Consider the following 22,667-nt stretch of genomic DNA (forward strand, 5'->3'; position numbering starts at 1 on the left):
GTTTTGGTTCTGATTATCATGTTTATCGTGCTGAAATCATGCGTTTTAAACCATATGAGTTTAAACTTCTGATATACGGTTTTCTGATTGCACACATCTGAAGCACACGGACAGAAAGCTGCTGTCGCAGCATGTGAGTACTAAACTAAGTTCTCATTCACACACAAGTTTACGTTAAAAACACACGAGTTACAAAAAACAGTCGGTTATGTCTGTGAAGGTAAACTGCTGGGAAATAAATCTCATGTTTATTTTAGATCTGTGTGGCAGCAGCAGTAAATAAATCAATAAATCCACTTCTCGTGTCTCCTCTGAGGCTGGGACTCTAAATAGTGTTCTGTGCTCGTCTGTGCAGCCAAAAACAGAACAGTTAGCATGTTTTGCTCAAACTTTCACCATGGCATTACACCGTTGTCGCTTGCGAAATCAAAATGACGGTGCCATGTGTGGAAACTTACAGATTAAGGGTCGGTAATATTATAATGACATCCCTTTGCCACGTCACCAAGGGAGCGAAATCAGACGCGCTCGTTTTTCTCAGACGCTTGCAGAAAAAGGCTTACCAAAACAAAGTTACTGGGTTAATCTTTATCACATTTCCTTGGTTGGTAGATGCACCGGGGACCTGATTATAGAACTTAAAACCTGGAAAAATCCGATTTTCATGATATGTCACCTTTAATATATGCACGTCGGGTTCGGGTAAGAAGTGATTCGGGTCGAGTACAGATTTTAGGACCCGAGAAGACCACTAAAATGCCACATAACCAAAATCCACAAAAAAGAAACCTTGCAACGACCATAGAAAAAAATCTGCATATGTGTTGTTGTGTTCTTCAGAGGGGCCCTAGCATGTATGAGCTACCCTCCAGGATAAGACTAAAATTACACAAAACACAGAACAAGAAAAAGGGGGTGGGGCAAAGAATGACAGAAGGCCCTGTGAATGCAGAGCCTGGTCATGTGGCTCTCATTTGGGGCCACGTTTCTTAAGTGCTGCAGGCATTAACGGGTTTTGTTCCCTGCACCCGTTTATTACCCCCTTTTATTAGACTCCGCACCAGCCTCTCACTGATACAGAGCCCACCCGGCGCTCCAAGCTTCAAATGACCAGCACGCCCCTTCTCCAGTGTTTATTTAATTTTTATTTTCTCTAGTCGTTCAATAGAAGGCATATTTAATCTGGCATAAATACAGATGTGCCTGTGAGAAATGGAACTACAACTCGTTCAATGTTGTCATGTTGTCAATCATTTTACAGATGAAACTGTAATATTTTGACAACTCAAAATTTGTGGATAGTCATTTTAAATGTCTTTTAAAAACGTACAAAATATGAAGATTGTTATATGAGAAAATCATTTATTACTGGTTAACGCTTAATAAACATAGGTACAATCTAGCTTGTTGTGAATTGATGGCAAGTTAAATGCGGGAAAAAAAACATTTTGAAAGGGATGAGGAATGAGACTTTCATCCATTAAATTCTTTCCCAAAAAATGCCAATGTTTCACAAAACATTTTTGTTAGTAGCGAATTTGAACATAAGTACAGTTCATTCAATGTGCTGTGCTGTGCTGTGCTGTTGTGTACCTTGATATCAATAATTTTATAGATGAAACTGGAATATTTTGTCCACACAAAATTTGCGGACAAACATTTAAATGTTCTGCCGTAAAAAGTACAACTTGTTGAAGATTATTGTGAGAAACATTTAAAACTTGTAAAAAAAAAAAATAATAAAAATGAAAAATATTTAAACATTGGCACAACCTTGCTTTGAGGTAAACTGTTGAAAATAAAATAGACTGCAAGTTTCTCACAAACAAACAGATTTAAAAAAAGATGAGGAATTAACTATTTTGTTCACTGGAAATCTGTTAAAAGATTTAAGTTTTGATGTTCCTCTCAGCCTCATTTTTGCTTGCGTCAAATTTAAACTAGTTTCCTGACCTCTATCTCACAGACATGTTTGATTTGAATGATTAAGCCATTGAGGATTCTTTTTTTGCGATTAGCCTTCCTGTTGCGTTCACCTTGGTTTGTCTGGTTGACGTCGCAATGGTGAAGTCCTGCTGTTTGGTCTCATGCCCTTCCATGACTTCAATGGCAGGCATGGCATCTATTCCCATGCAGCTGCCTATGCGTGTGTGCGTGTGTGTGTGTGTGTTTGGACATGTTCTAGAGAGCCAGAGTGTCTAATTGACACTCATTATTAATGAGGAAAACTGGCCCACAGAGAGGGGGGAGTGAAAAAGAGGAGGGAAACAGGAATAGAACAAATGTGGACTCCTTATTTCACATCCACAATTTCCGATTTTCCAATTGTAAAAAAGACAATAACAGCATTTATGAGGTAGTAACAGTTGCGGCAGGGTGTGAGAGTCCAAGCGCTTACCATTCACATGAACAGAGCAGGAGACGGCCGACACAGTGGTCACAAGTCTGTGTATCGACCACAGCCCAATGGGGTGGGGACAGTTTTTCTTTGTGTGAGAGTGAGTGAATGAGAGTGTATGTGTATATGTGAGACCCAAAGAAAGGGAGAAAGCAAGGGAAAGGGGGTGAACAAGCAAAAAAAGCTGTAGTGAATCCAGTGACCCACACCACAAACACTCAGACGAGTCCCCAGACAATGGCTTTAGTGTTGAGCTATTACAGCTGGCCGCGGCTGACCCACACAGCACCTCAGGCCACGCACGAGACAGCTGCTCCCCACTATTTATACGTTCGGGGGCGCTATTACGCATCTCATGAATGATTCTAGAATGTGCCGATCAAAAACACATATGAGGAAGACGCAGAAACGAGTGATCTCGTATGTATGCATATGCATATAAAAAACAATATGATCATCAACAATAAACAGCATATAAATGAAAACTGCCTAATGTTACCGAGTGAAATGTCGATCCAGGAAGTGGCAAAGGACTGTGCAAGCTTTGGGGGTGTTGATGGAAGCGATCTACTGCATCTTTGCTTTTATCATCCTACAGAATATGATCCAGATGTAGTATTTGATAAAATCTTCTTTGCTTTTTGCTCAAAATGTTGCTTTTTTATAAAACTTACCTACATTCAAGTGTCGATAAAAAAAGAATGCTTGAATCTAGAATAAAACAGATTTTTTTGTTTAAAGGTGACCTGATTTTCTCCAACACTGTACACCTCCCACTACACATCTTTAACGCCCCAATCGTGCAGTCATTCACGCTGCCCCACTCTCCTGCGTCTTTCCATCCATTCCTCATATCCTCCAGGAATGGCTCAGTGAAGCCAAGCTAATAAATCATTAATTATGTCGCTCTTTCCCCTCGCTTTAGCGCTATCGTGCAGTAGGGCTGGGCAATATATCAAAAATATCTTATCGATAATCGCCTTTAAAACCTTCGCGATATCCGATAATATCGTCTACCTAAGCCCCACCTTCACCTCGCCTTTAAACAAAGGTGGCAAAATCATGCAGGGATTAAAAACGAATTCTGAGCAAAAACGTTAAGGTTTTTTTTTTTCCTTTCTGGTAGCCTACTAGTTCGGAGGTCTCTTTTGGCCTGTTTTTAACTAAATAAAAATAACTGCTTTATTTATTTAGAAGCAGGGTCATTTAAATTAAATTTTTGTATTGTAATGTTTATAATTTTTATTTTATAAATCAAAACACAACGCCCAAAATATTATATTCAGTGTTGGGCTGCCGAAACTTGATATGATTCTTTGATATAATTCTGTGTGTATTTCGAATGTGTAAGAATGCGAGAAAGAGAGCTCAGTCCAGTGTTCGTGTATATAAGAGGCGGCTTTTGTGCATGCGCTTTGTGTGTGTGTGCGCAGCACAGAAAACTAGGGTTGGGTACCGAAACCTGGTACCAATATGGCACCGGTACCTATAGGGCCTTTCGCACCGCAGGAACCTTTTCATAGTACCAGAACTAATTGTGGAACTACCCACTTTTTGGCGTTTTCGCACCGCCGGAACTGGGAGCGATTTTAGTACCGACCGCCGGAACTGGGTGCGATTTTAGTACCGGACTGCCTTTTTCGAGAACCAAATTAGCTCCTACTCCGGAGCAGGTTCTAACCAGCACAACTGGTACTAATCGTGACGCAAGTAGACATTGACTGGCCAAACGCATACGAAAACGCCCTCACCCGCCATGATTTACAACGCCATGTAAACATACTGTAAACACTGTGTCAACTTATTTTGCAAGTATGGAGAACAGCGATAGATGGACGGACGCTGAAGTGCAGGCACTTGTAGCAAAAGACATCATGTGTTTATAGTGCTAATGGCCAATCCATCATTTTTGGAGAATTTTTATTTATTTATTTTTTAATAAGTTCAGGCACCGTTTAGGCACCGGAACTGTTTTAAAAGTATTAATTTGGCACCGGTATCGAAAAAAAACCCAAGCGATACCCAACCCTACAGAAAACAGCGCACGAGTGCAGAAGTGAGTTCTATTTCGTCTTCTTGCAGTTGAATCTTTTGAAATCACAATAAATGCGCATACAGAAATTGAGACGCAGAATCGAAATGTAATATTATAACAAGTAATTTGATTCCTGACCTTAAGCATCTGATCTGATTACCGAAATTGGAATAGCTTTTCGATTTCCAACCCACCTACTAAATTATTTCATTCTTGCATGCAAAAAGACCTCTATGGTGACTATGGGGCTATGTAAAATATTTTTTTGCAAATTACTAGGTTTATCATTTGTCATTTTTTTCCAATAATGTCGATAATCATCTGTTACCTGACTGTTGACATCATGATACGTACGAGACATCGTCGATATACGATAATATCGTCATATCGCCCAGCCCTATCGTGCAGTCATCATTTGTGGAGGCTTTCTGAATCTCGCCGCACTCAACACCCCACCCACAACTAACCCACTTCCGCACCTCGTTTTAGGCTTTTCTAGGAGGACAGAACAGGGCGCCAGAGGAGATGAGCAATGGAGAATAAATGAGCGACATCACTTTTATTTCTCGCTTCAGTCTGCACCGAGGGACCAGTGTGGGAGTTTAACTGGATATCAGGCAGATCTCGAGCTCTGTCGAGGTTTCTCAGACGCCGGGATGAATGCAGACGTCACAGTGGGCATGGCGCTCACTGCACAGAACAGACGCCGAGAGAGCTGACACTTCTCCGGGAAAGTCAGACCTCGCGTTTGCGGGACAGCACTGGCGAAATCTTCCAACTGAACCATAGCTAAGGTTTATCCAAAAACGTCACTAGGTTTGTCAGTATGAATATTCTACGGAAAAAAACGCTAAAAGGGTCTGAAAGTTGCTAAATCTAGTGCTAAAGTCGATCTAGTGTGTGTGAGATGCGGAAGCTGATGGCAGAGGGTAGTGGATATTTGTGGCGGTCAATGTGGATACAGTTCTTCTGTGTCATCACGTTCTATTAGTTCTACAGCTTCAGTTTGTACAAAACAATCGTCAGGACAATATGATCCCTACAGCAAAATTATAGTAGCATTAATACTAAATTCCTCTGATTTCATTTTCAATACAATCAAAAACTAAGACGCAAGACGGCAAGCTGCATTTGAATGAAACGAGAGAGCGCATCCGCGCCTCTGCGGTGATACAAGAGACATGGGGCGAATTCCAAACAGAAGTGAGCATCCCTATGCCCTACTCCCTTCGAAGGGCAGAGCCCTTGAAGTGTGTTCTTTGAAGGGTGCAGGGCATTACTGTCTCGTATAAGCGTTTGGAATTCCCTTGGTGAATGGAATGACAGACCAAATGTTACCTTGACAACGCTGCACGTGCGTGCATGCATTCTGTAGGCTACTCCATCAGTGTTTGCAAATAAATATTTCTTCTTATTTTATTAAAATGTTGTCTAATTGTCTTAATTACTATTAAACTGCTTAAACTTGCTTCCACTACCATCTTAAATCATATTTCTATAACTGATCGCGATTTTGAAAACTCGCGGTAAATCCTGTCCAGCCAGCATCAGTCTGACGCAGAAGCAGCATGCAATGTTGTTGGTTTTTTGTTTTTGTTTGCACGAGACGAAATGGCGGAAGGCAGTGACAGCGCTTGGGAGATTTTTCAGCCATCTAAGAGGACCAAATCGGTGGTCTGGTCGTATTTTGGCTTTTACAAGAGTCCTGAAGGCAATTTAATCGAGGACGGTCACCCTGTCTGCCGACTATTCTATTTATGTTTGTATGTGAACTCGAAATCAACCCCAACTTGCTAACCAAAGATCACATGATCACTAACGGAAATCACATTGTGTGTGTGTATATATATATTAGGGCTGCACGATAAATCGCATGCGATATTTAATGCGCATTAAATATCGTATGCTATATTTATATTTATATATATACAGTGGGTACGGAAAGTATTCAGACCCCCTTAAATTTTTCACTCTTTGTTATATTGCAGCCATTTGCTTTTGTTGTTTGTTGATTTTCAAATATAAAACTTATTGAAATGTTTTCAGTGTGTGTATCAGTTCTTTTTGAACATTTTCATGTAATTTTAACAAAACCGTGATCATATTGATAATCGTGATAACGTTGGTCACTATAACCGTGATATGAAATTTTCATACCGTTACATCCCTAATCACAAGGTTTTAAAAAGGTGGGAAACCATGCCACTGAAGTGTATCTTCATTTCTAATTTTTGTTTTAACATTTTTGTTTATTATTTCTGCACTGAAATTGAATTTAATTTGACTAAAAAAAAAATTAATATAATAAAGTTGGATGTAATGCACCATTTACTTTTGGCCCATTGCCCCAAATAAGTTAGATTTTTTGGGGGAAAAAAGGGCCAAAATCTCTGATTTAAAGTCTCAGCTTGAGAAAGAAGAATAATTTATTTGATCCGATTTTCAACATTACAAATATCAAATTCAGATGGTTAATTGGTTATCTGTGTAAATTAGATTACATTTAGATCATATGGCACATAAACATATGGCATGCCATGAATAACAACATTTAAAATAATGTCATTTAGCAAGTCATTGTAGCTCAAACACGACAGCATGGGTGTTTGTGCAGGTTTTTCCGGGGTGTCTCGTTTTTCTATAAACCTTTTGGATTCCTTTTACACTGATCAAAAGCTGACACCAGCAAAGAGTAGTAAGAATCGGTTCTGCGTCAGTGAACCCAAACTTTTTATTTTATTAAACTTTACTTTTTATTCGTTTATATTAATTAGTATTAATATAATAATAACCGTTTGCGTTAAGGTCTCCTGGTCTTTCACTCTTGTGAATGGCCTATTAAAAAGGCTGTTGGGATCTTGAAGACCTCTTGTGAAAAGCAGGATGCCCTAAAGCACCCAAAATCCCTTCTTTCTTTTCTCCGGTTACAGCCTTAGTGACCACAGCTGGGGTTCCCATGAGCAGTTCGCCGACCCGAGGTCCATTGAACCCTGCCCTCTGTGACCTTTCATGTCACTACTCGCTCCAACAGCAAGAATTTGGGTACCAGACTTCAACAAACTATTATTCAAATATTCAATCCCAACCTGACCACACAAACAATCGGTCGCTCTCTCGGCTTAGTCCCATTCTAACCCTCTGTACAGTACTGCCATTCAAAATGTAAATAGTGTCCTGTGTAAGCCGAATGGCAGTTGAATGTCCATTGAAAGCTACTGAGCATAATAGGCGTGTAGGCACCAATTCAGCACGTCAATAGCGTGCAACAGAACGCAAAAAAACAACTCACTCTTGCACAAACATGCATTTACTATCTACGAACAAATGCAATACTTTTCAATATACTCTACAGATACACGAAGCACACATTGACTGCTGCTAGGTCAATCCAAAGCTCTCACTGTTTCTCTTGAAGAGCGTTACACCAGCAAGGGGTCTTGGAGGAGCCAGCTTACAGCTCAGTGTGTGAGCAGTGGATGGGACTGCAGTGCAGCACAAGGGGAGGAATTTTATTAGCGTAACCCAATTAACTGCACCAGGTGACAGCCATGCCACTCTCAATAGAGCAATACATCCTCAAGGAGGTTGCATGAGGGAAGGACAACTAAAGGATCACATTTTCTATGGAAATTATGAGTGGCGCTTGCCTTTACAAAAGTCGCCATGGGAGTTGCTAGAGTATTCAAGAGCATTCAAAATCACTTAGTTCAGTAAAAGAACAGACACTACAATTAAAAACTGAACGCGGCTGCTCAATGCAGCGTGCCGAACAACAGTCGCATCACAGATCAGATTTCATTTCTCCAGTCAGGAGAGTGAGTCGAGCTGACTGACAAGAAGAGTGGGGTGAGACAGACAAGACGATCGCGGATGATTTAGTTTCGAAATGAGATGCAAAAGCGCCTGTTTGGCAATATTTTGGATTTTGAAAAGCCTTTTGACTTTTGCCGTTCATCTGATTTTGGAAGTTTTGTGGAAATGTGGAACATTCGTTTCTTATTTAATTGGTTCCACATTTAATTTGTTCCATGCCTCCAAGCTTTCTTACTCGTTTTAACATTCTACTTTCTTATTTATTTGGTTATATATTATACATGTTTACTTATTTCCAATTTTGTATACCTATTTAAACTTTATGTAAGTTATTTGTTATTTTATATTAGGCATAGCCTGCCCTATAGCATGGTGTATTTTTATTTGTTTTGTTAATAAAAGTTCTGTTTTATATACAGGCTAAAGTGAGTTTGACGTTGTATTTTGTTGTTGCATTCAAGAAATTGCCGCCGAATTGTCGCTAATTCGCACGGCGCTTTTAAGCTATTTAAAAGCGAAGGAAAGCGAGGAAAAGAGGGAAAATTCAAATGAATAATTCCTTTACTCCGAATTGCCTCTATTTGAAAGCGAAAGTAAAATGCGCACGCCGCTTTTACAAGCTATATAAAAACGAAGGAAAAGAGGGACCGTTTTCAGTATCTCAGAATGGCTCAGTTCGCAATAACTCATCACCGCATGTGGTTTTTGAGTTGCTTATAACATGTATTAGGGAATGCAACATGCACCAACCATCTTACCAATCTTGGAATGAGAAGCTCTTATAAAGCGCCTGTTCTCAGTAAAAGAGCAATTTCAAATGCTCTCAGTGGAATTCAACCAAAATAAAAGCTTAATGGTTTCAAGTTGGAAGATTACAAAATTAAGGCAGTCATAAATATTAGAATTGTAATTTTAAAGTTGCACTGTAAAAAAAATGTATGGTATTATAAAAAAAACACAATAGTAATATTTATTAACCCGTTTAATATTTAATTTTGTAATAAAAACATTATTATTATATAGTCATATTTAGTGTTGTCAAAAGACACGGTACTTCGGTACCAAGTCGGTACTAAAAAAATGAAAACGTTACGGTACCAGGTTTTTTTAAGTACCGGTGGTACCGAGTACCCGGTCGACCCGGTTCTTGATGCGCTATCCGAAAGGTGCGCAGATACGCTCTCTTCATAAAAGCACTGAGACATCGCGACCTCAAAATGAGGAAACACATTAAACTAACAAAACACTTCAAAGACAGACACCCGGATCAAATGAAAGAGTTCAAGCAGGTAAGTTTCATTTCAATTTTTAATATTTAGATCAGTGTTTCCCCATACATTGATGTATTTGTGGCGCCCGCCACAATATCAAAACTGAACGCCACAAATAGATTTTCCAAAAGGCTTTGACTTCGTTGAATAAACATGAGCACTGCACATGTCAAAGTCGAAACCCAGTGCGGGTGTTTTTATATCACTGTATTTCTGAAGGAAACCGACTGTCTTCAGAAAATGATGGATGTCATTTTCATTTCATCTTGCCTGTAATGCCTGAGCAGCGTTTGTGAGCGGCAGCACTTATTTGATTACAGCCATTACCGGTGAAACCTCTATCTCTCCCGCTCTACAAGCACCTCCTGCTGGCAGAGAATGAATTTGCATATATATGCAGCCACAAATAGAGTGCAAGTCTGTGGGAAACACCGCTTCTGTTATGAATATTATTCAATATTTTAATTTGAATGTCGGATTGAAATGAACATCGCTGTTATTAGAGTAGTTAATCGTTAGCAAAAGCGCAGCTAATGCTAATATAATGAGCATTAGAATTACGTTTCTTTATTAACTATTTAATGATCCTATAACTTTTATTAGGGTTAAAAAAAACAGGAGGACATGATGATATTTACTATTTTTACACACCAGAGGCTTTTAAATGAATTTTGAATCTAAAATATGCGTGTTAGAGAATGTACAAATAGTTAACATTGTTTGTGTCATATCAGTCAGAAAAGCAGTTCTGGGCTTTTTTTTTTTTTTTAGCTAACTTAGTTGTTATTCTTGGCTGAATAACTCTAGAAGGTTTTAAAAGCCTTTAAAAAAATATGTACACAGGTTGGATTGAATGAAAGTAGAGTCAAATGTTTTAATTAGCATGTTTTTGTGTTTTGCTTTGGTACCGAAATTGGTACCGAGAACCGTGGATTTTCACTGGTATTGGTACCGAATATTGAAATTTTGGTAACGTGACAACACTAGTCATATTGATATATAACCACAAAATATTGGGCCAAATTGTGCAGCCCTACAAATGGGCATCAAAACTGCACCAAGAAAACTGCAATTAAATTTTTTCCCAAATCTCTATGATATTCTTGTCTCTAGATTAGTGTTGTCACGGTACCAAAATTTCAGTATTCGGTAGACAACACTACTCTAGATATGGCTCAAGGCCCTCCTTGAAATGTAAGATTATTTTGCATGTTTCACCAACCAGGCAAAAGTCATAAGTCAAAGCACATCTCTCTTCAACAAGCCACACAACTTGAGGTATCATTCATGTCCATAGCCCAAACGTGCAGGACACAAACTGAAGTTTAATATTAAGAGTTAGGGAGTGAGCAAGAGCAAGTAAACACAACTGATAAAAGAGTTATGGAATAGCAAGAAGGGCTAGACACTTACACATAGACTAGACATACAAAAATGCATGTCAAAATTTCTAAGGGAGGCTATATAACAGAGCAATCGTCTTAAAGATACTATGCCAATGATGCAATCTATGTGCTGGATTTAGAAAGATTATGTAATTAGCTGACAAAATTATCATAATTTTAACTATGTACGTCAGAGCACTTAATCGGATGTCCTGACACACTTTCAAGCCATAAAATACATGAACTACACCCAGTTCAGCTTTGGGAATGGGCCAAATTTCAACATCCTGAATGAGGCTTTAATGTACAATTAAACTGACCCAAATTCAACAGCAGAAAAGTCCCTTTCTACCAAGAATAATAGACAAGCCTATATGCAAATGTGGTACCAAACCTTCACTAAGCCCACCCCCTGAGTTCCCAGGCCTTGCTTCCAGGGGCCCTTTTCATAAAGCCAAAGCCTTTTCATCTATTACTGACACAGATTTGGTGGAGGATTCAGCACCTCAGCTACTTTACCTGATCATAGCTGCAAAGAGCTGGATGAAAACGGAACTTGTCCAATGACACAGTAAAGCTTTGTTCCAATTCTCAATATTTGCAATATAACAATACAGCACTCGAGGCAACTAGATAAGTCTGATTAAACCAAAAAGCATTTGCATACACACAGTAAAGCTACAGTGTGCAAGTAGAGCGTGTCCAACACATTTGAAATTGTCATCGACAGTGACCAATGAGCTTCTACTCACACTGAGGAACTAACAAGCCACTGTCATATTCAAATCTGATTCAAACCACATATTGCACATATTACAAGTGTAGATTGTTATCCTACACTAGTAGTTCACAGCAACTGCATGTAGTTTTTATATATTTTGGTGAATTTTTGGAGCTCCCAACAGGAATTCACTGCTGTAATTACAGTGGATAGCTGTACACAGGCATTTGTTGTTAATGTAAAGCAAACCAGCCTTTTCGATGAATTTCACACCTGCTCACTAAACTTACATACTCCCAGAATGGACGTCTAGGGGTGGAGCGTGGGAAAAAAACAGAAGCCATTCGCCTTATTAGAAGTCAGTGTATTATCAGAACGATTCACTGGTTCAGCCCAAAAAATACGTTTTTTTAATGCTATTTGAGCATAAGAAACAATATTTATGCGGCAGTTCCTGCCAGATTTTGTTGCCGATTTGAAATATATTATTTAAATGTGAGTGTGGCATGCTTTTCTTTGTTTTGTTTTTTTCTCTCAGGATTTCCTCATTCAAGCAGACAGCACTTGGCCTTGCATGCCCTAAATAACTGCCCGGAGGTGTTGCAAATACGGCCCCCCAGTGAACAGACTTTCCTTGAGAGAGACTCAATTCAGTTTCTGTACCTGAATATTAAACCTAGCTACCTGAAAAACTTTAAAAGCACTCTTTATTTAATTTGTATCTTTGTCATAGTGTTTGTAATGTGCTTCGTTGTTGTCATTTTTTGTAACAATCTTGTTTAAAAGTTGTGTGGCAAAAATAAACAAGCTTTCTGCATGTATGACTATTTTACGTCTAGTCACATAAAATATGTTAGATTTACCATACAGAACCATGCAGAATCCTGTTAGCTCTAATGACATATCGTTAGCAGTGTTGGGTAATAACTGATTACATGTAAACCAGATTATGTAATCAGATTCCAAAAATTAAATACATGTATTAATTTTAGCCACATTTATTTATTTAGTTTTAAATGCAATAATGACAGCTTTTAATAATACCTTAGTTAGATAACAATCAATCAAAAATTGTTAATTCCTGGTGGGACTAAAAAAAACATTTTCTCCACTGATTATCACTCAAAAATATCTGTGTAATCTGATGAAGTACTTTTTGCATGCAACATTTAAGTACATATTTCACTATATTGCTACTAGAACCAAATATATGATTTATGCTCTTTTTTTCCAAGGGCTCTAAAAATAACAAAATATATTTTGCCTATGCGCTGCCTTCGAGTTCGCAGTGAACTGCCCAATACAACCTGGCAGCAGAACTGAGGAGAGCCCATGCAACCAGCAAAGATGGCAGACTTCTAATCGTGTAGCCTACTACTCTGGGTATCTGTTCCAGCGGAGTAAATGTCACTGGGATTCACAGCAATGCTAACAGACAGCTTTCTCCAAATATTATATAGACCTTGATCTAAAGTTGGCACCAGATGGTGGACAGGTATTTTGTAAGACACCATTCTTACTGTTATGCAACATGCCCTATTGTGCTCATGCCCAAGATATCTCCAGCTTTGGTCAGAACTATTCATAACCAAAACAAATACTTCAGACTTAGTAGCGAGCTACTGCAGATGGTCACTTCTATCTATTTAATGAAACCCATTAAAACAGATCAGATCAGGAAACTGAGCAATGATCTCCTTTAAATGATCAATGCATGTAAGGTCAATTACCAAATCAACTAAAATATAAACCAGTTATCACACGTTGCTTGTCATAAGCCTGGTGTTAGTGGCAGAGATCAGTAGACACGAATTAAATCTTGGCTTTATTACACATTTATGAATTATGATCGCGTGGAGCATTGTCAAAAATGGCGACCAGTGGTGGACACGAGGAAATAAAATAACTCTAAAACCTCAAACGTGTACGATGCGCTATGCAAAAGTTTAAACAACGTTTGCTCCAACCTATTTTTTTTTGGGGGGGGGGGACTAATTACTAGTTATATAAATGCTTTTGGCCTACTGATATTCAAGTTTAACACGATATAAAACTTGCTGTATTTAATTTCACACCAACCCAAAGCTTCAGACAAATCATGCTGTTCCAATATAAAGCATTAACTATTACATTTTTCAGCTCTGCTCTTTTAAGATGACTTGTCATTTATTAATCGCAATGCCTTTCACGTGCTTCCCTGTTAACTTATACAGATGATGCAGCGGATCGCTCAACTCACCTGCATTGAATCGGCGCTTATAATTTCCCCATTAAGCCTTTTCCCGATCTCGATAGCCAGTTTAGATTTGCCAGTTCCCGTGGCTCCTAGAATCACCACTAAAGACGGGCTGACGCCTTTCCAGAGCACACGCGTGGCGGCCGCCATGACAGCAACCTCTCAGGGCTGTAGAATGATCTGAGCATGCGCGGTGATTTCGCAGCGGAGGAGGGAACTGTATCCAAGCAACTAAAACTGTTTCCATAGGAACGGGATTGAAGGATTCAGTTTTAGTATGTACGGGAAGGCAAGTGTGTTTCATTCAGAAATAGGACAGACGTTCAACTATCTAACAAAAAGTTATTGGAAAACAGGAATTGTAATATATATGTGGACAATAAAATGGCACTGCTTGTTCCAAACAGGAAACAAATCTAGTAAATATGTCGAAAAATGTTCAGATTTTCATCACTAATACATCCATACAGAGTCCTGTTAGCTCTAATAACACATTGTTAGCAGTGCTGGGTAGTAACTGATTACATGTAAACCAGATTATGTAATATGTGATTCCAAAAACTAAGTACATTTATTCATTTAGCAACATTTATTGATTTACTTTGATTTATTTATTTATTCATTCATTCATTAATTTATTTGTAATTAGATTATATTACATTTTAAAATGCTCATAATCAGATTACAGTTACTTTTTATGGATGACATAATTACATATCCACACAATGGCATTAATTATTCATAATTTATTAATTCTCCCTAATCATTCTTTTTTTTTTTTTCCTACCCTATTTCTTTTTATATATCAATATGGTACACAACAATCCCATTCAAATCTACAGGATAAACGAGTTAGGTCAAAAGTAATCTAAACGTAATCAAAAAGTATTTGGAATATGTTACATAAAATGAATAATCAAATAGATTACATTAATAACTACCATTTTTATCATGTAATTAATTTGTAATCAGTAATGGACTACATTTGGCAATTAATCTACACAGCAATGAGTGCTATTTATTAGTAATATGGTGAAACTAGTATTTGTATCCTTAAATGCAATAATGAGAGCTTTCAGTTTTCACTCACATACTGTATCGGATGAGTTGGCACAGTTTTTAATCTTTACGTTGGCTGCTTTGACAATACTGTTGACTTTAGCAGGTCGACTTGTGCACCTTCCGGAAGAACACGGGTATGAATAGCTCTTCTGTCTCCATGGCAACTGAGCGTTCTGCACCAAGGAAAAGGGATATGATGTTGCCATGGCAAAGAAGGCCACTACGACGTGTCAACTAAAAGTGGCTCTCGCTAATGAAACGATCAAATCGAGTTCACACACTCTCATACAGATGTTGATAGCTCTTACGCCACACATAGTAAAATGTGCATTATTATTATGCTGCATTTTTTATAACCAGTCACTGCCCCACTAATCAAGATATTATTTAAAAACTGTCTCTTAAGATCATTTTAAAGGGAAAGTTCACCCAGATGTCATATCATTTACTAACCCTGTTTTTTTTCTAAGCCTGTATGAGTCACTCTGCACTTTCATTGCATCTTTTTCATACAAATGTGACTGAGGCATCTCCTGTTATGTTCCACAGAATTAAATCATGCGTGTTTGGAACAACATGAGACTGAAATGATGAGATTATTTATGAGAGAACTATCACTTTAAGTCTTATTCTGTTAAAACGTTTAATTTTCATGGCTTCAGGTGTATGCAACCAAATCTGAAAGCATTTAAGTGGAGTTAAAAGCTAATTAACAAAGAAAGACAAGCATGCTGACAGGATTTGAACTGAATTTATTTTATTGTTTACCCAATTTTGAGTTTATGTATATAGGCTTATGAGGTACAGAACACAAAGTGCTTAGACAATGCTGCTGCCATTCTCCTCCCGTTATGACACCTGACAACAAGGGACAAAAGTGAAAGAAACAACAACAACAACAGGTTACTGATGGCATATGCATCCCCGGTGTGAAGTATTGTCTATTTGATAGTATTTATTTCTGATTGATCATTTGGCAAAGCTGAATGTACAAACAGAAGTCACCTCAATCAATCAGTGGTGATTGCTGTGAGCACATGGCCTTTATTTTTTACAAATAATTGCATGACAAATGACCATGTGCATAAACTTCAAATTACCACGGTCATATTGGGAGATAAGTAAGCATATACCACCAGTACAACTTAATATTTAAACAGAAATCAAACAATGATACAATTAATTCTGTAAGAAAATATTAGTACAAAATTCTTTCAGCATTTTTTTCTGCCACAACAGCGATAAGCCAAAGAAATTTCAGACCACAAGGGAATAGGCAGTGAAAACAGCATAAAGTGGCTAGTGATGAAAATGAAATGTTGATAGTTTTGTTTTATTTAACTTTTTGACATTTTTAAAAACTTTTCTTAACAAAAATAGAAACTTTGAGATCTTTAGGGAAGGCAGGTGGGCCAACCAAGTTTTAGGACAAATGACAGAAAAATAGAAAATAAAGTCTATTAACAGTGCTGATTTTCATATTCAAAACACAAAGTATGTATTTTTACACAATGTCCTGTACACCCCTACTATTATATACATATGTCCGAAGAATATGCCACAGTTTATATACACTGCAAGGCTGTGCTGGACAGTGTCCTGAATGTTCAAGATAACAATAATATACAATAACTGAAAAGAAAAAACAAACAAACAAACAGTGGAACACAATGTAACAAAGCAACAGTGATGCAACTTCCTGTCTGTTAAACTTACTCTGTCATCATGCGGCAATGGGGGCACACAGCTCTCCTTAAATTTAGGTTAATTTAGATAAATCACTATTAACGGAGAAGTTACTTTGATCAAAGACCCTTAAATATATTTATCCAGAAAATTTCAAGATTCCCCCACAAAAAGGGCTTGATGGTTTAGAAGATCAATTACACATGCATATAGATTGCTACATTTCGAATAATGCCTAATTTGGCATGCTAATTCAATGAAATAATACTTCCCTGCCCAAATACTTCAGTTTTCATCAAATAATTTAAGATAACACACATTCATGGTTTAAATCTTTAAATTTCAAATGAAAATCAGAAATAATGACCCTCTTTGGAAAATGTTTGAACCAGTTCCACAGCTTCCACAAGTTCGTCTCCCCCACTGCGAAGGCAAATGTGCAAAGAACAAAAACTGAAGAACCAATCTCAAAATCCATTCCATTAAATATCCCACTTTTGGAGAAAGCACTCAGTTCTACACAGTTCCTATTGAAAATATGGCTGGACTATGAAGGTTTATGCACATTTTAGTTCAGCGAGTCTCCGTAGTAACTGCTGTCGTCTGTTTTTTAGCTGCTTCTTCACCTGGGCCTTCTGTTTGTCGCTGACATGCAGCGTACGCAGATATTCTGTGGCCTTGGTCAAGATCACAACTTTGGGTGTCTTTGGACAGTCAACCAGGCCTGGGATCTCATCCCGTAGGGCCAGAAATCGGGAGCGTAGGTCATTGCGTCTCTTCCGCTCCAAGAAGTTGTGTGTCTTACGCTTGTCCGTGTCCTCACAGTCCGAACTCTGAGGGCTGGATGGTTGGGATTTGAGGTGGTAGGATGTGTGTGTTGGAGAAGCGGAGACAGTCTGAGATGGGGTGGGGACTGAGGGGGAAGGCAAGGGGCTTTTTCTTTCTGGGGTTTGGGGTGTGGAACCCAATCGTGGCTGTAAGGTTTCTTGCCTTATCTTTTTGCGAGGTGGCTCCTCTTCAGGATAACTGTCGGGAGTGCGGGCAGCGTAGTTGTGCTGTTGCTGGTGAATGGAGATGTGGAAACGCTTCATGCAAGGGTCATAGGGGTCTGCACGAACTGTGATGGTCACTGGTTTACGGGTGTTCACCAAGCGCGATTTGTTCTGCCTATGTTCCACCGTCACTACATCAATCTCTGCATCATCTGAAAGAGCAACAGAAAGAAATGTAGATTGACTGTGTGTGCAATGCCACTTCCTACCAAAGTCCAACACCATTCCATTCACCCATTCTAGCATGTTAGAAACTCCATTCAGAATGTAAGATCTTTAATTAGATGGGTTCCAAAACTACCATATGAATCTTATGTTTTTATCAGTTCCCTATTCTCAGAAAGAGGAAAGTAAATGATGCAATAATGAACTTGGAGTCACCTCTGATGTGTATTTTGATAAGAGAAGCATCTGTTCCGAGTTCCCTCTACTCTGATTTCACTATGCAATTATTTCGATCACTGAGCACAAAGCAGAATATTTGTCACAAAATCAGAAATCCACTATTAAGTTATATTTAAGCCAAAAATAAATAAATATATACATATTTTTCGGGTCCATACAAAGAAAATAAATGGTATCCAGTGTCGTTTTGGACACCTTTGACTTTCATTGCATGGATAAAAAGAGCTGAAACATATGTTTGGTATTCTGCTGTATGTCAGCCCATAGAATGACATGAGCAAACGATACAGAATTTTTATTTTGGGTAAAACGTAAGCCTTCAAGTTGCATGTGCCCTTTAAGTGAAAATATAGAACAATTAAAAAGCCAAAAAAAGGTGACAACTTCAGGTAGTGCCCCTTGAGTGTCACTTTAGGATTCAAGCATCCTTATTATGGGTTTCTGCTGCTGGCACCACCCACAAATAAAACAATTTCTCCTTTAGTTCCACTTGAGGAATGTGGAAGTTCAGCAAACTATTACATTCCACACATATTAAGAAGAAATCGAAATGAAATGCCAACTTAAATCCCATAGCACCAATGCAACTTTTCTATTAAAGTATGTCAGGTTTTGACTTAGTTCTACTTAATGCACAAATGAATGGGAACTCTGCAGTGCATGATCATAGACATTGAGATCCGTCAGGTGTCGAAAGGAGGTGTCAACACAACTGCAAATTTACACTGTTAAGCAAATAAGTGAGATTTATTGGTCTGTCGCGTTCAAAATCAATGGTCTCCTGCTTACCAGAGGAGTCTGTGCAAGATTCTGACCCGGACGACACCTGTTTCTTGCAGCTGCTGCTCAGGGGGAAGGTAAGGACAGCTGCTGGATCCACGCAATCTGTCGCCAAGCTGTTGAGAGCAGGCGCGTCCGCAGGGACGCACTGCGCCTTGCTGGAGAGTTTCGACTGCGCAGAGCAGGACAAGCGCTCGCTGACAACTTTCTCCAGCTGCTGGCTGGCGGAGAAACTGCTCCACATACAGTCCTGAATAATGATGGAGCTCAAGTTCTCCAGAGTCTCCTCCGGATTCAGTTTGCACTGTCCCTCCTGCTCGTCGTCCTGCCCTATGAACTGGGACACCCACTCTAGTCTGTCCCCTGGAGATGGACCGGAACCTTCCAGTATCCTGACAGGCGACAGGGGCGGGGTTGGCACGAGCTCGAATTTCTTCCAAATGTCCTCACTTGGTGCGGTCGATTTGAAAAAGTCCTCGTCCAAGTTGTGATCGTCGTAGAAATAGTGCTGATATTGGTCGTATTCCTCCATCTCCCACTTCTTATTTCGCGATGCGTTTGCACTGATTCCTGGCATTGGTGTCTTCCTCAGAGCTCAAGATCTGAAAACCACAATTGATCCGCTTTTAAAAACAATCCGATCTTATGATGCCCTCCTAGAGATAAGGAACTTAAAGCGCTTCATTTTTGTAGACGTTCCTAGTTCTGGTAGACCCTAGTAATAGCTACAAATATCATTGACGCTAATATATCATCGTGTTCACATTAAATCAATTTTATATCACTAAAAACGCACATTCTGGTAGAAAAAGGTTGAATGTTAATTAAACCACTGGATAATGCATCATATCAAAGAATAACATTAATCAACGTGTGCTCTTTGCCATTATGGTCATCCATCTGTGCCACCAGGCTATTTGTGTTCACAATTAATTGTCATTCATTCAAAACATAGATCAAAACGCATTCTTAATGTTGTCCATGTACATGGTCACAAAATAAACATTTTCTGAAAATGTACTCACCTTCAGACCATTCAGGATGTCAAAAATTTTGTTTCTTCATCAGAAAAATTTGGAGAAATTTAGCATCATATCACTTGTTCACCAAGGGATCCTCTGAAGTGAATGGGTGCCGTCAGAATGAGAGTCCAAGCAGCAGATAAAAATATAATGGACCATTAAATAACATCTTGTGAAGTAAAAAGCTGTGCCTTTGTATATATATATATATATATATATATATAAACAATTTATGTATTTATTAAAATCTTAATATTAAAATATACTAAATACAGAAATTATGAATTAGTTAAAATATGCATGGAAATGTATTATTATGAGATGTTATTATATATAAACGTCTTAACAGATAACGCGATAGTATATAGAATATTTGGTCTGCATGCAGTTCCACGGTATAAAACATTACACAACAATGTAATGCTTCATGTAAGTGCATAGGGTATACTACTACGAGTGTATACTGTCTTAAAGAATTGCTCTATTCGTTGTAAAATGCCTTACTTTCTCCCCTAAAATCGATTAAGATGAACCAAATAAATTAGGCGTTCCTTGCTTAAACACTTACCGTAATACAGATCCGGGAGTGAGTACGTTGCCTGTCATTTGAGACGCGAAAATAAGGTGTAGCGGTTCACCGGTGAGCCCCAGCTAAATGTTTTGCACAAAAAGCTTTCATGTCAACAAAGTTCAGAAAGCGTCATCAGCTGTGTGTTGAATAATCCTGTCTTGTGTTGGGTTTCTCGAGTGTGGTTTTGTATTATCTGGCTGTTGTTTATAAGTTGAGTTGCGAGGATGTTGTCTAATTTGCAGTCGGCTTCTTCATGAGAACTTCTCTTCTCTCTGCGCCCTTTATAGCGCCTGTGTGCTCCCTTCTCAAACCGCGGCTCGCGCTCACTATGGACACCTGAAACGAGTACGCAGCCAAAGTGGTGGGAGGATTTGCATATAAGGCGGGTCGTAGTGCGCTGACCACGCCCACCGCTTAAAGTGACAGGATCTCTATCAGGATATCTATCTATCTATCTATCTATCTATCTATCTATCTATCTATCTATCTATCTATCTATCTATCTATCTATCTATCTATCTATCTATCTATCTATCTATCTATCTATCTATCTATCTATCTATCTATCTATCTATCTATCTATCTATCTATCTATCTATCTATCTATCTATCTATCTATCTATCTATCTCTGGATCCACGCAATCAGTCGCCAAGCTGTTGTCCGCAGGGACGCACTGCGCCTTGCTGGAGAGCTTCGACTGCGCCGAGCAGGACAAGCGCTCGCTAACAACTTTCTCCAGCTGCTGCTGACTGGCGGAGAAACTGCTCCACATACAGTCCTGAATAATGATGGAGCTCAAGTTCTCCAGAGTCTCCTCCGCATTCAGTTTGCACTGTCCCTCCTGCTCGTCGTCCTGCCCTATGAACTGGGACACCCACTCTAGTCTGTCCCCTGGAGATGGACCGGAACCTTCCAGTATCCTGACAGGCGACAGGGGCGGGGTTGGCACGAGCTCGAATTTCTTCCAAATGTCCTCACTTGGTGCGGTCGATTTGAAAAAGTCCTCGTCCAAGTTGTGATCGTCGTAGAAATAGTGCTGATATTGGTCGTATTCCTCCATCTCCCACTTCTTATTTCGCGATGCGTTTGCACTGATTCCTGGCATTGGTGTCTTCCTCAGAGCTCAAGATCTGAAAACCACAATTGATCCGCTTTTAAAAACAATCCGATCTTATGATGCCCTCCTAGAGATAATGAACTTAAAGCGCTTCATTTTTATTTTATTTTTATTTTGTACCCTTGCAAGCATTTTAATAAATAAAATATAAATATAAATGTATCCTAAATAAGAAATGATTAATTAATTATTTAAAAAAAATATGCATGCAAATGTATTAAAGACGCCTAACAGATAACGCGATACTATAGATATAGAGTATTTGGTCTGCATGCACTTCCACTATACAGTACAAAACTTGAAGAACAAATATAACAAAATATATTTAATAATATATTTAAATGATATTTTATATTTATAAACATATAAAACTGTTGTTTACCAATAATGTTGTAATAAATAAAATAATAGTCTTGTTTTAAGAATGTTTAAATACATACATAGGAATTCGTTTTTTCAGAGTTTTTGGTTGAAAAAATTGTCACATGAAGGTAAAAAAACGATTTTTACAATGCAAAATGCTAGCAGATCATTTCAAGTATTCAAGGATTCAAAGCGTTTATTGTCATATGCCCAGTGAGGAAAACAAGTTTCCCTGAGCAATGAAATTCTTACTTTGCTGTCCACAATGAATGCCAAGACAGTGCAATGCTATACACACACATACACAAACTATACACATATACATACATACATACAATGTAAGAAACATAATAATAAAAACTATGCTGCAGTAGTAGGAATAAAGACTATGAAAAAAAAATAGAAATATAGAATATAGACTTCTATATATGCGAGTATAGAGTAGAAATATAGAATGTGAAAACAGAAATATAGACTATGTACTATGTATTTAAATATGCGAATGTACAGTATTAACTTATGTGCAAAAAACGATATGCATTCATATCATTCAACAATATGCATTCATATCCTACACAATTACTCGCTAACAAAGGTTATTCGTCCAATGCAATGCATATTGTACGCATTATTATTAATTTTGTTAAATAAACAAAATCACTGGTAAATAAAATGCAGCTTAGTATCGATATTTTTTGTTTGAGTATCGATACTTTCGATACTCGCGTCAGTATCGGCAGATACGCCC

The 22,667-nt window shown here is 38.4% G+C and overlaps 2 protein-coding genes across 3 annotated transcripts in view; both read right to left on the reverse strand.

Moving 5' to 3' along the window:
* The window catches only part of trit1 (tRNA isopentenyltransferase 1), a 48,744-nt gene extending 34,696 nt beyond the window's left edge, over nt 1-14,048 (reverse strand). For both annotated transcript variants that reach the window (XM_016490157.1, XM_016490156.1), the window contains exon 1: nt 13,863-14,048. In XM_016490157.1, the coding sequence (XP_016345643.1) occupies nt 13,863-14,009 (147 nt within the window). In that variant the 5' untranslated portion in view covers nt 14,010-14,048. The remainder of the gene's footprint in view (nt 1-13,862) is intronic.
* A 2,233-nt stretch (nt 14,049-16,281) lies between these two features.
* On the reverse strand, nt 16,282-20,777 carry LOC107691528 (protein L-Myc-1b). The gene is made up of 3 exons (XM_016490158.1): nt 20,435-20,777; nt 18,854-19,446; nt 16,282-17,811 (listed from the first exon to the last, which is right to left on the reverse strand). The coding sequence occupies exons 2-3, from the start codon at nt 19,419-19,421 to the stop codon at nt 17,165-17,167; spliced, it is 1,215 nt and encodes a 404-aa protein (XP_016345644.1). The 5' UTR covers nt 19,422-19,446; nt 20,435-20,777; the 3' UTR covers nt 16,282-17,164.
* Between the last annotated feature and the right edge of the window lie 1,890 nt (nt 20,778-22,667).

The sequence above is a fragment of the Sinocyclocheilus anshuiensis genome, unplaced genomic scaffold, assembly GCF_001515605.1.
Source record: "Sinocyclocheilus anshuiensis isolate Anshui unplaced genomic scaffold, SAMN03320099.WGS_v1.1 scaffold162, whole genome shotgun sequence".
NCBI classification, from domain to species: Eukaryota; Metazoa; Chordata; class Actinopteri; order Cypriniformes; family Cyprinidae; genus Sinocyclocheilus; species Sinocyclocheilus anshuiensis.

Bases quoted from the DNA above. Each gene is read 5' to 3' on its own strand.
- LOC107691528 (XM_016490158.1), bottom strand. From the start codon at position 19,421: ATGCCAGGAATCAGTGCAAACGCATCGCGAAATAAGAAGTGGGAGATG. The intron at 17,812-18,853 runs GTAAGCAGGAGA...TTGCTCTTTCAG, and splicing joins ATCTTGCACAGACTCCTCTG to ATGATGCAGAGATTGATGTA.